We start from the raw sequence: 12,745 nt of genomic DNA, 5'->3' as shown, positions 1-12,745 counted from the left end.
GTTTTGTCACTTGCATACATTAACTATAATATGTGTTTTATACGCAGCCCAAGACAATTCCTCTTTACTCACTGCGGCTCAGGGCAAGACAGGCATGTCCAACACACAGCCCACAGGTTGAACACACCTGTGAGATTTTTGCGTGGTGGGTAGGGGTAGGAAAACTAATTCTAGTCAGAGAGAAAAGCATAAAACACCGTGGCACATTCTGGGAACTAAAATTTATTCAGTGCAGTTGGTACACGGTATGTGCAGGAAGAATTGAGAGATAATGCTGAGAGGCACAGCAGATAATCAAGTCTTTTAGGTGTTACATGCTTAGAATCTGGAGTGATCCTATAAAGAGTTAGGAGCTACTGTGGGACTTTAAAGGATGGAGATGGGAGGTAACATGCATTTTCCAACTCTGAAGGCAAAAAGGGTAACATTAAGCCTACACTTTAGTTACCACAGATACAAATACTCACATCCTCAATTTCTGCATTGTTCCCAATCGGCACAGTCTCCACATCTAAACACCTACCAGACAGATAAAGGGCTTTGTCCACCATGTACTCCTCAGCAAAGCGAATGTGACAGAAGTTCTTTTTGCTCTTCCGGATAGCAATGATTTCTCCACACTGTTCGAACACCTCCACAATGATCTGCTCTGTCCCGTTTTCAGGCAGACCGCCCACAAATACAGTTTTGCATCCTGGTGGTCTTTCTCGGGTGGCAGGAGGTGGCAGATCTAAGTGAAAAGGGTAAAAGCATTTAAAATAGATCTTTTACAAAGGGCAAGGGGACAAAAGATGGAGGGAGGGGGGAAGGGGATGAAAAAAAGAATTATACTGTGTTATGTATACGTACCAACTCCCCACCCACAATGAATGTCATCATTATGTATTGCAAACATGTACTTATGAAAATGAAAATTAAAAAAATGTTGACCTTTAAAACTGTTTCAGATCTATTCAGGACATGGAGGCAACTACAACAGCACAATTAAAGACACTCAGTATATGTGCTGCTGAAGCGAGCTACTAAAGACACTCAGGAAAGAGGGCTTCGAGAACTTCTTCATAAAGTGCTAAGAATGATTAAGTAAGTATGTTAAAAGAGGGGGATTAATGGCAATGCATCTTTTACTGCAGTAAATTTTAAAAATTTATGTTTGTTTGGAACCTAAGATTTCTCAGTGATGCCTCTATTGTCCCCACGAAATTTTTGCCTGAGTGCTCTTAAAAGTATGTGGCCTTCAAGCTGCTTATCTCAGCTCCACTGAAAACAGACTGGATGAACCTGAAAATTGTTTCATTCAACAGTTTGGTGACTTCTGTGTCTAGAAGACAAATACGCAGGCCTGTCTGTGTCTGTCCCATCCAGAGATTTTTAGTTTTGTTCCTTACTTTTATTGTGATAAGCCAGCTATGCCAAATTTTGAATCATTTTTATTAGGAAGATGTGGAAAATCCCACTCAGCTTAAATTCTTACTTTCAGTTCATAGAACCAGGGTCTCTGAGAAAGGATTTGTTTAATTCAGATTGTAGGTACTACATTCTCTGTTTATGCTTACTCAAAGAGCTGTTTCAGGATTAATTTGACAATGATGGGGTGAATATTTACAAAAGTATTTACAGCCATTAGGATGATTTAGTTAAACAAATTAGTCAGAGTACAGACAATCCCTTTTGAATTTTTAGGTTTTTTTATACCAATGAGCTCTTCCTCCAATTTCTTGCTTGAAAGGGATGGACCAGAGCCAATCTTGCAGCATTTAGAGAGAAATATGAAAGACAGCAGAAAGATTAAGCTCATCTGGGAAATCATTAACTAAAATGAGATAAATTTGGCCATAGAGAGTCATTAAAAACCTACTTAATGAGACGGTTCTCCCTCTGCTTAAAAATCTGTTTCCTATTCACTCATATCGTACTTAAAGCCTGTTGCATCTGCCAGTGCCTTGTTACTATTTACATGGATCAAGGCATTTTCTACATAAAATCTTACAGTTCATAGTCCAACAAAACAAGGCACGATGGTCATGGGCTTTTCTAGTGTTGGTTTTGTATCTGCAAGGATTTATTTTGTGTAATCCGTTCTTTCCATTCAGCTCTTAACAATTCTCCCAGCTTGAGATTTAGAGAGCTCAACAACCAGTGATTAGAGTTCACATGCAAAAATAAATGAGTCTCACTAGTAGACTAGTCCAAGGTCCCCATCTGACTCTTACACAAGTTGGCAATAGTTGCTTTGGGAGCTTCTTTGGGTATCAGAAAAACTAGCTTTTTTACTCTGCTATAGCTGTCTGTCCTATTGGTGTGGCTAAGAATACTGTAGTTAGTTTCTCTTGATACCTGCTACTTTCCCTCTATTTAGTTAATAAAGAGTAATAGGATTCAGGGCACCTAAACACTTGGTTAATTTTTTGAAGTCTGTAATTTGAAGAGATCATCTTTTTGGTTTTGTTTTTTATGAGGGGTTTAGGCACTAGAAAAAGTCATCTAGTGAGCAGGAATCTGAAATGTCTTACTCATAGCCATTAAGGTTGTAGTTTTAGTCAAAAAGGAGGGCAATGAGATTCAGAATTGCTTGAGATTTATGCCTCTGAGGTATTAAGAATTGGAAATAATTCTCTCCATCATATTTCTGATTATTCTTAATTCTGACAGCACATTAGAATCTACTTCATAGTTAATGTCTGAGCCCTACCCAATGAGTCTTGATTTAATTGAGGGTGCACCCTGTATATTAGTTTTTGGGTGGTGGTGTTTAAGCTTTTTGGGTAGTTCTAACATATAGCTAGGGTTGAAAACCAATGACTTAGTCTAAACCTCTGATATTGCTTGGCTGAATGAAGCTCATTTTGAGGATATCACATTAGACAGAAAGAAAAAGAACACGAACTTGGAATGGGTAAAGCTGGATTTAAGTCTGAATTACTATTTATAAGATCTTCAAAAAAATCACATTATGTCTGAAAATCTCTCTTTTCATCTTTAGAATAGGGATAATATTCCCTACTTTATGGAACTTATTGTAGGGTATTGACATTATAGTATTTATATTGCACTCAGGGCAATACTAACACTTGGTAGGTTCCCAATAAGTAGTAGCCATTATAGCATTATTATTTTGTATTATAGAAGCCAGGTTTCCTATATGCCCAACCTGGGGCTTTCTAAAGTCCTACCACATATCTGGAGTAGAGTGGTAGCTAAGACCTGGATTTCGAAACTCCCTTGCTTTACCCCAATCTTTAGCCAAGGTTGAGTTTGAGCAGGAATCATTCTTATGGAGAGAGGAATCTACACCTGTGAAAACACATATGGCTTCGCCCGTGGAACACAACCCAGTCACTGTGTATATACAGAATTTAAGAGACCCTGTATAGTTAGAAATGCTTTCAAATCAAAGTTTTTAGAATAATGTACTGATTTAGAATAAAGAGCTTCTGATGTTTACATTTACACTGTCCTAATTTAGTTGGGTCTACCTTTAGGTACAATGAGAGACTCTAAAGAATGTGTGGTGACTGCTACAGTTACATATAACACTGAAAATGCAAAGGTTTCTTCCCCTGACTACATTTGTGGGGTTTAAAAATTCTTTGATGAAGTCATCACATATTTAGATGCTGTGATTCTTCTCTGGTGAGTGTCTGCTAAGTAAAGGGGCATAAAATCCACCAAAAGTAATGTTGAGAGTGTCTGGGCTTTATTTTCTTTGGCTAAATGTACAAAGCCTCTTTGATAGCATTTGTGGAGATTTAGGTGTATGCCGCCCAGCAAGTCAATGGGCTGTACTATCTTCCTTAATGAATAGTACCCATTCCTTAATTAACAGCACAAGGCACTTAGTTGTCGGGGTCTGAGTTTCTAATCCTACTGAAATGCAGTGATCAGAGCACAGCAATGATAACCCCATAGGAAAGCAGATTCAAACTCCACCTATTTATCAGCTAATGTGCTCAGCTCTGTAGCACCTCAATCACCATTCAGGATGGAGACCAAGAAAACTGCCATGTGAAAAGATTCAAAATAACTGGGAGTATAAAGAATTAATTTCCGGTAATGGAAAAGGAGGAGTTTCTGGTGATTCTAATCACATCCCAGCATCTACTGTGGGGAGCTATGTGGCAACAATCAGCATTAGGGTTATAGTAATTTTTCAGCTTTGTGAATTGAATGAGGGGGCAGCATATAGGACCAATTAACTATGTGAATCTTCCTCTGCAAAGGTGCATTATAGATTTCTCAGGTGGTTTCCTAGAATTTATATAATGCAAAGTCTCTGAGTTGATTTTATTAGACAACCCAAGACTAAAGGCCCCCTAGGTAATCAGCAGGGGTCAAATGTATTTTAATGTAATCCTAATTTATTGGAACTAATCAGAAGTTTGGCAAATTGTTCTTAACGTTCAATTATCCTGTTTTCTCTAATTCTCTTTGTAGAATCCAGCCCTGAGAACCAAAATGGGGTCCAAATTGTTTTGATATGGTAAAATGAAAAAAAAAAAAAAACACCTGCCCTTTTTCTGGCTCCTGAGTGTTTTCCCATGTACCTGGACATAGAGAACAGATGCCATTCCATCATTTAGTCCTCATTCACTGGTATTTCCAGTAGACTCAAAATGTAACCTCTCCATACAGAAGGTTTAGCAGCTTAAGTGATAAACATTGGCCAAACTGACTTCTTTCCAGAGATGGTGCTGCTCATTTCTCTCGCCGTAGACAAGTGCTAACTGAAAATTCAGTAAATCTCTGATAGCCAGCCACCCTGAGAACAAAAAGTATGTTCCAGAGAGGTTTTGCTATTGTTGTTGTCTATGTCTGAAAATCCTGGGATTCAGAGGATGTTGCTTTCAGGACAATGGGATACTTACCACTTATGTATAAGAGACTGGTACTTGGTTTGCTCTAGTCTAGAATGAGCCATTGAATTTTTAGACCAGGTCTTATTTTGCCTAGTCTAGATCAGAGGGGTTAAGTTAGTCACCAAAGATCTCATGGCTCTTTAGTGATGGACAGCTAGGCTCTGAATGCAGGCTCATGTTACTTCAGAGCTCAAGTACTTTGTTATGCTACCCTGCTTGTTCCAGTGAAGGTACAAAATTCTGTACACTACCAACTGAGCTGCTCTTGTTTTGCCTAATATATTTTGATGGATTTTGTCTAGATGAATAATTATAGTGCTAGCTGTATTTTAATGTGTACAACCATAACTTTGGAGCTGGATGAAGTCTTGCAGGTGCCTTGGTTAATCTAATCTAGTATGTTTGCTTTCTAGATAAGGAAACTCGGACCCAAGAATATCACATGACAGGGCAAGATCCCACAGCTAGTTAGGGACAGAGCTGGGAGTGGAACACAATTCTGTCTTATAATCTGTCTCTTATACTACAATCTCTTCTTTTAAACATTTGATGTTGATTAACTGAGACAATTCTGGTGGGTAGTTGGCTATATGTTCCTGAAGCTCAGAAGAGAGATACAGACCAAAAATATAGATTTGAAAGTGATCAATATGTAATAGCAATTACCCTCTATTCACTTGGTTTGCTTTTCAGAGCTCTGACTGCCCCTTCTGGCACCATGCACCCATCCATCGACCCAGCTGTCCATCCACCTATCCTTCAACAAACATTTATTGAATACCTATTAGATGTCAGATACTTTTCTAAGTTCTGGGGAAATTTTAATGAACAAAATAGACAAAAATCTAGTCTCTGTGGAGTTTCTCTTCTATAAATTACATAGATTGTTAAATAGGTAATGTGTTATATAAAAATAGTGGCAATAATGTAACACAAAGAGTATGGTGGGGAAAGCTTCACTTTTAAGTAGATTATCAGAGCACTGAGCAAGTGACATTGTGTAAAGACTTGAAAAAGTCGAGAGAGTTAGCTATATAGATATTTGGGGGAAGGGTATTCTGGGCAGAGGCAAGAGCCTGGGCAAAGGTTTTATGATGGAAGAACATCTGCTGTGTTCTGGTATTTTCATAAAGCAGCGTGGAGGTCATCCTGAGAAGAACAGAGAAAGAAAGTCAAAGAGAAAATGTGGAGTGGGAGCAGACCATATAGTCCTTTAAAAGGACTTAGCCTTTATTGTGAGTAAACTGGAGAGCCACTGAAGGGTTTTGAGTAGGGAAGCAACATAATCTTAGTTTTAAAAGGATCATTCTGCCTATTCTATGGAGAATAGACTATGGAGAGGGAGGGTGAAAGAGGAAGACTCAACTGGAAGGCTACTGCAATGGTTCAGAAAATGAAAAATAATGGATATAAATTGGATCATAGCAGTGGTTATTATGAGTAGTAGGATTTCATCCATATAATTTAGAATGGACAGAATTTTCTAAAATTAAATGTGGTATGAGACGGAAAGAAAGTAAGTAAGCATGATGTCTAAGTTTGTCCTGAGCAATTGAAAGAATGCAGTTTCCATCACTGCATGGAAGATGGGAAAGGGTACTAGTGGAACAGGCCTGGGGGCAAATCTAGAAATTTAATTTTGAACATTTTAAGTTTGAGATGTCTATTTGATTTTCAAATGGAGCTAGCAAGTAAGCAGTTGGATATGAGTTTGGAACTCAGAGGCTAGGTCTAACCTCAAAGCATAAATTTAGGTTATCATTCATGTATAGTTTTTAAGCTACAAGGTTAGAGGAGACCATCAAAAGTATGACTATAGATAAAGAAGAGGTTCAAGGACTGAGAGCTCTCCAATAAGAAGACAGGGGTTTACCAACAAAGGAGACTGAGAAAGAACCACTAGTATGGTGGGAGGAAAACCAGTAGTATGGTGTCCTAGAAGCCAGGGGGAGAAAGTATAAGGAGTAAAAAAATAATTGTGTCATATATTGTTATAATATCAACTAGAAAGATTTGAGAAATGTCCACTGGGTTTAGCATTGTAAGGTCTTCAGTGTTCTCAAACAAGGGACATGCTGATAGAGACATAGGAGCAGTAACATCAGAGAAGCAGAGGTAAAATAGGAGAACTAGCAATCTTTGTACAGTCCTTTGGGGGACTTTTGCTGCTAAGGAATATACCAAAATGCAAACTCCTATTTTTCTTTTTAAATTTTGAAATGGTGGGATTCCTCAGAGGTTGGGAAATGGTGGGATTCCTCAGATGGTCTTTGCTTTTGATTTATATAATCTGTCTGGGTGGCTGCAGTCATTCTTTCACCTTTAAATGACTTTCACATTCAAATGAGGTTTCAAGAAGGATGAAGTGGTCAATAGTACTAAATAAAGCAGAAATATAAAGTAATTTAAGGACTTAAAAAGTATACATTGGGTCTAGCACCCACTCTTTAAGTGAATGTGCATTAGAATGATTTGTCAGAGATTTAATTTCAGTGCCTTCCACGAGAAGCATTCTAGAGAGTGTGCACTTGGAGCTTGGCTGGAGGGGAGTGTAAGGAGTGTAAGGTCAGAAAGCAGTTGAACCTGACTAAAGGGTGGGTATGTGGCAAGTAGAGATGATATTCTGAAGACAGTCATGAAGCAGATCAGTGAAAGGTTTTGAGGTCAGAAGTTGGACTATGAATCTGTAGGCAATGAGGGCTCCAGGACAATTTTATGGTTCTGTATATGTGACTAGCATCTCAATGAAGTGTGAGGTGGAACAGAGGGGGAGGAATTGATGGAGAAGATACCTTCTAATAAACAAGACTTGGAAGTAGACTAGGTGGTGAATAAAGATATTGTGAGGGTCTCTGAATCATTAGATGTTATTATTGCTGAGAGGAAGTTTGGAGTCAGATGTCATTCAGTGTAAGAGAATATACCAGAGGCAGGCAAGAGAAAGCAGTGGAATTTCTAGTCAGGGCTTTATGGAGGGGGGTTGTGGTCCCTTGAGAATATAAGGGGTTCAGTCATACCAACTCCCCTGTTCTTTCTGTCTTCTACTGATCTTCCAGTCTCACCTTCACAAAAATAAGCCTTGGCACTATTAATAATAATGGCATTTTTTGCCATGCTATTTTTTTCAGTAAAGAACTCAGGGAGATACCTCAGCTAGTATTTTCCCCACTCAACTTATAAGACTCCTTTCCCCCAAATTCAAATTCTAAAATAAAGCAAGAGAACATTAGTATACTTTAAGCTTTGTCAGGAGTATTATTTTTGAGTTCAGTTAAAAGCCAGGTTCCTTCCCAGAAGCTACCCCCTAATTGCCCTCTCAGCATTCTTAATCCAAAGATAAAGAACTAAAGATTGAGCTGTGAGAGTATAGTGCTGCTTCCCTCTTACTCGGTGGCACTCCCAACTCAGAAGTGTGAAGCCATGGCTTGAGGTGGAAAAAGATAAAACATATATTTGTGATATTTCTGTTTCTTTTACTAGAGACTATGAAGTTAAGCCTCTTTAAGCTATATATTTTGACATGCATTCAAAGACTGCTCAACAATGTGGTCTCTATGTTCTAAACAAGGTATCTGTGCTATTCTCTGGAAATTTAGAAACGTAACGTTTGTCATGGTTTGTGTCTGCACGTCCCCCCAAATCCTCATGCAGTTATGGGGCAGGCTTCTAGAGTTTATGGTTGATCCATGGTCCAATGTTGGGATTATGGGTATGAGTGCTACACCTGTCCTGGGGCAGGTAGTTTGCATACAATATAATGGAGGGAGAGAGGCTTGCTCTTCCCTCTGCTACTCTTCCCTTTTTGCTCTTGTTGCCTTTGCTGTCTTCCACCACCATGAACGTTTGCCCTCTGCCATGGGCCATGCTGACTTGGAGCCAGCCGTGTATGGACTGAAACCTCCACAAACCGTAAGCTAAATAAACCTTTCCTTCCTTCATTTTGGGCATCAGGTATTTTGTCTCAGCAACAAGAGAAAAATAACCAAGACAACATTCTTAAAGTCATTTATTGCCCATGACCTGGACATATTAGGTTTTTAACCATCCAGTTAGCTTAGACTTGACCAAGGCAATGTAAACCTAGTGCTCATTATACCATCTATAGATGATTAAATCAACAGGATTTTAGCTTTTCATAAGCACTTTCAATGCCTAACTTCATGGCCTTTGACACAAAAAAGGTACTCTCAGGGATACAAAGTTTTCTCCAATCCAAAAGCAACACAATGGAAGCAAGGGAGGAAAATGCCACTGCACATTTTCAAGGACAGTGGAACTAAGAATAAAAGACAAACATATAACAGCACTGCCCATTCACTGAAGCACTAAACACAAATCTAGGAATGGCCATTTGAGTTGGCAAGTAAGGCCTACAAGGACATTTTATCATCAGTTCCCTAACTCTCTCTGTGATATGCTAGATCTTCCCCCAGTACAGTTCTCCAAAATGTTGGCCTCTTAGATTTATTATTGGTCTCGAAAGATGTACTCTGTTCAAAACTAAGTTCAAAAACCAGAATGCAATAAGATCAATTTGCACTAGCAAAAGTGTTCAAGAGGGTATGTCTAACCCTTATTGATGCTAAAACCTTAGTCACAAGCAGATCATACCAAATACTGTAGAATGGGTCTCTGCTAGGGTCTCAATCATGATTAAATGATGGTTAAGTATTTGTCTGAAGTCATATGCCCAAGGTTCATGTTTATTTTGATAAGTTTTGTTCATGTGAATGGGTCTCCTTGTACCATAGCAGCAGCTCCCTTAGTATGTTACCTAGCACCACTGGGACTATGGACAAAATATTAGTGAGGCTTAAGTCATGTGCAGAAGTAGCTTAAAATCATTTAAAGGATATGAAGCTCAAAATGGCTCTAAAGAAATTTTGAGTCAATTTTATTGGTGGTACATTTAAACTTACATAGCCTTATCTTTACTGATATTTTAAAGTGAGTCTAAGGAGAAGCCTATTCTCCTTAGAGAATGTAAGACCGGTAAGACAAGACAGATGCCTAGACTGTTTCCAGGTGAACTGTGTTGACTGAATGGCTACAAGTAGTTGGACTTAGCCTTAACTTTTCCCTTTGCCCTCCCAATAACTTGAACTACACGTCACTGTGTATTGCTGCCCATAAGTTGAATAGCAGGAGTTGGAATGATGTGTGACTAACTGGTAGCAGTGAGAGAATAGCAGGAGTTGGAATGATGTGTGACTAATTGGTAGCACCAAATACAGATTACCATGTGACCTAGGTGGGCTTAGACTATGCTCAAGCTCTGCCATCAGCAGCATGTGGGCCATTTTTGAGAACACTACAAATGACAGCATGGAGCAATTTGCACTGGGTGCCTTCTCAACTAACACACTTGAATTCCCTACCAGACAGCATTAGAAACATGTTATATTACTTGTATTGCAACCAGCACATAAAACTGTGTATAAAATGCAGTGTATAAAATGCAGCTTTGCCTAGTGAGAAACAATTCTCTCTTCTGTTTTCTAGGTGAAGCTACTGTACATACATTTATGAAGCCCCTGGGTATTCTTCTGAAACTGATGGTAGCTTTCTTATATACCAAATCATTGTGACTTATATGGGGAAAAAAGCAGAACAGTACTTGGGTTGGGAGGGAAGAGTGTGCAGCTTTTGCAGTGTATGATCTCTTTTACTACAGGCATATCTGGAGGAATTGGTGGAGGCACTATTCCCAAACCAGGCATCATTGGAGTTATTGGTGGAATTCCAGTCATCATTCCAAGAGCAGGATCAAAGTCTAAAAAGGAAAGGAAAAAGAGATCAATAAATGACAACAGCAAGGTCAAATAGAGGCAAAATACAAGTTTCAAAGCAAGGGTCTTTCTAAGGCAAAATATTTTTTTTTAAAAACATGCTGCTTAGTCTTTTCAGGTCTTCAATACTATATTATGGTTGTGCACTTTCCTTTGTATAGGGCTGGTTTTCTTTTCTTTTTGATCAGAGCCTATGTAAGTTTCTACATCTCATTTTGATATTCTACATCTTTTGCAATATGATTGCACCTTGTCTAGTGATCTTGCCTCTATTAGTTTCCAACACACAGCCTCAGCTCAATTTCAATCAGGCTTCTGGCTACCCCTTGTACATGTTCTATTTATTGTACAGCATGGTGTTAAAAGCACCCATATCAGGCAGATTTGGGCTCTACTTCTACCATTTGCTAGCAATATGAACTCCCATTTTCTCAGCTGTAAAATAGGGTTCATAAGTCCTACCTGACAGGGAACTGAGAGAAGTAATTAAAATGACAAATGAAATGTGTGTAGCACAGTACATAGCACAAAATGTCTCAGTAAATTAACTACTCTCTGTGCCTTTGTTCATGTTGTTCTCCCTGCCTAGAATCATTTGAGCCTCTCCAAAACTTTCTCATTCTTCAAGGTCTCGCTTAAGTCTCACTCTCCTTGAACAAGCTTTTGCAGATAATTTTGGTCCATTCTTAACTCTTTGTGTAAAAACTTTTCTATATCTGTTGCTGCTGAATTTTATTTTATTTTACATGGCCTTTTGTTTTATTCGGGGATGCTTTACGGACATGTGCCAGTGCCCCAACATGTTTTGAAGGGGATTCTCTCTGTACACAATTTGATCCAAACCAATCAGCATCAATAACATTCTGGTGGCACAATCTCCTACAATACCATTAAAGGTATCATTTCATCTAGCTCGAGCGATTTACTTGTCAGGCCATTTTCCTGGAACCAAGACTCTGGGAGGATTCCACAGGCATGAATCCTGAAGCTTCCTGGGGTCTCTAGTTGATTCCCTATGTGGGGCAGAGGACTGGCAAATATTACAAAGAGGAGAAATGGATATTGGAGTTCATATGGGTCTAGGTTGAGATTGGGGCTCCTCATCCAGATAAAACAGCTAGTCTCCTCAGGAGGAAAACATAGAAAACTTCAGGAAATAGAAACTTTCAGAAAAGGTGATTCTTGTGATCAGATCACAGGGCATTCTCTGGAATCAGGGCAATTCTCCTCCTGGGACTGACCATCTGGCCAGTGGTCAGCATTGGAAAGGCCTTTAAAATATATCAAGGTAGGCCTTCTAGAGCATGGGTCCCCTCAGGTATGGGCCCAGGGCAGAAGCCTCACTTGCCTGGGTCTAGGGACAGTACTGATTTCATTTCTATATAAAATTGCAATTTCTTTGAGAGAAGGGAGTGCTGCTTTGTTTTTCCTGCCTCTCATACCTGTCCTCACTATAGAACTATGCAAACAAATTATTACATGAAGAGTTCTGGTAGTGCAGGGGTAGTTGCAGTAGTAGCAGCAGGGTTTATTTCCCAAAACTTCACCATGTTCACCACACTGGTCAGAGGGTAATGCTTGTAAGGATATCCTCAAGGTAACCCTTAAGTCTTGGATAGTTCTAAGATGTTAGAGGAAGTGGGCCTAAACTAAGCAGGAAGAATCTGTAGTTCCCACAAAAGCAGAGCTTCAGGTCTAGCAGGCCCAGTAATAGGGAGTCCTATGTCTAGGCAGATGGGCAAGTGGGTGGCACATGGGTATCTCCTGTTACAAGCCCAGCTCAAACAAGCTAGGACATCTGTGATCCTTTCACATGCTTGTCATACTGAAACGTCAAGACCTTTAAAAGTTTTAGGAAAAAAATTTTTCTCCCAAGAGGATTTTTTAAATGAAAACATATACCTTTAGCACTCACATGTCATTTCACACAACATGCATGTACACACACACACACACACACAACCTCTCTCCCGTAGCTTTCATATCTCTACTCTCCTTTATATAGGGTTATGTGACCTTGAGGAAAGTTTCTTAATATCTCTGTGTTTCCATTTCCTTTTTAAAGAAATAAATAATTACATTTAGTTTAAAGGATGAAAG

At 39.1% G+C, this 12,745-nt stretch overlaps 1 protein-coding gene across 4 annotated transcripts in view; it reads right to left on the bottom strand.

The window, feature by feature from the left end:
* The window catches only part of Enox2 (ecto-NOX disulfide-thiol exchanger 2), a 331,866-nt gene that overhangs the window by 55,082 nt on the left and 264,039 nt on the right, over positions 1–12,745 (bottom strand). For all 4 annotated transcript variants that reach the window (XM_005401231.2, XM_005401230.2, XM_005401229.2 and 1 more), the window contains 2 exons: positions 10,474–10,629; positions 524–730 (listed from right to left, as the gene is read on the bottom strand). In XM_005401231.2, coding sequence (XP_005401288.1) covers positions 524–730; positions 10,474–10,629 — 363 coding nt within the window. The remainder of the gene's footprint in view (positions 1–523; positions 731–10,473; positions 10,630–12,745) is intronic.

The sequence above is a fragment of the Chinchilla lanigera genome, unplaced genomic scaffold (assembly GCF_000276665.1).
Source record: "Chinchilla lanigera isolate Chin_1 unplaced genomic scaffold, ChiLan1.0 scaffold00072, whole genome shotgun sequence".
NCBI classification, from domain to species: Eukaryota; Metazoa; Chordata; class Mammalia; order Rodentia; family Chinchillidae; genus Chinchilla; species Chinchilla lanigera.
This window is presented reverse-complemented; position numbering and strand designations above follow the sequence as displayed.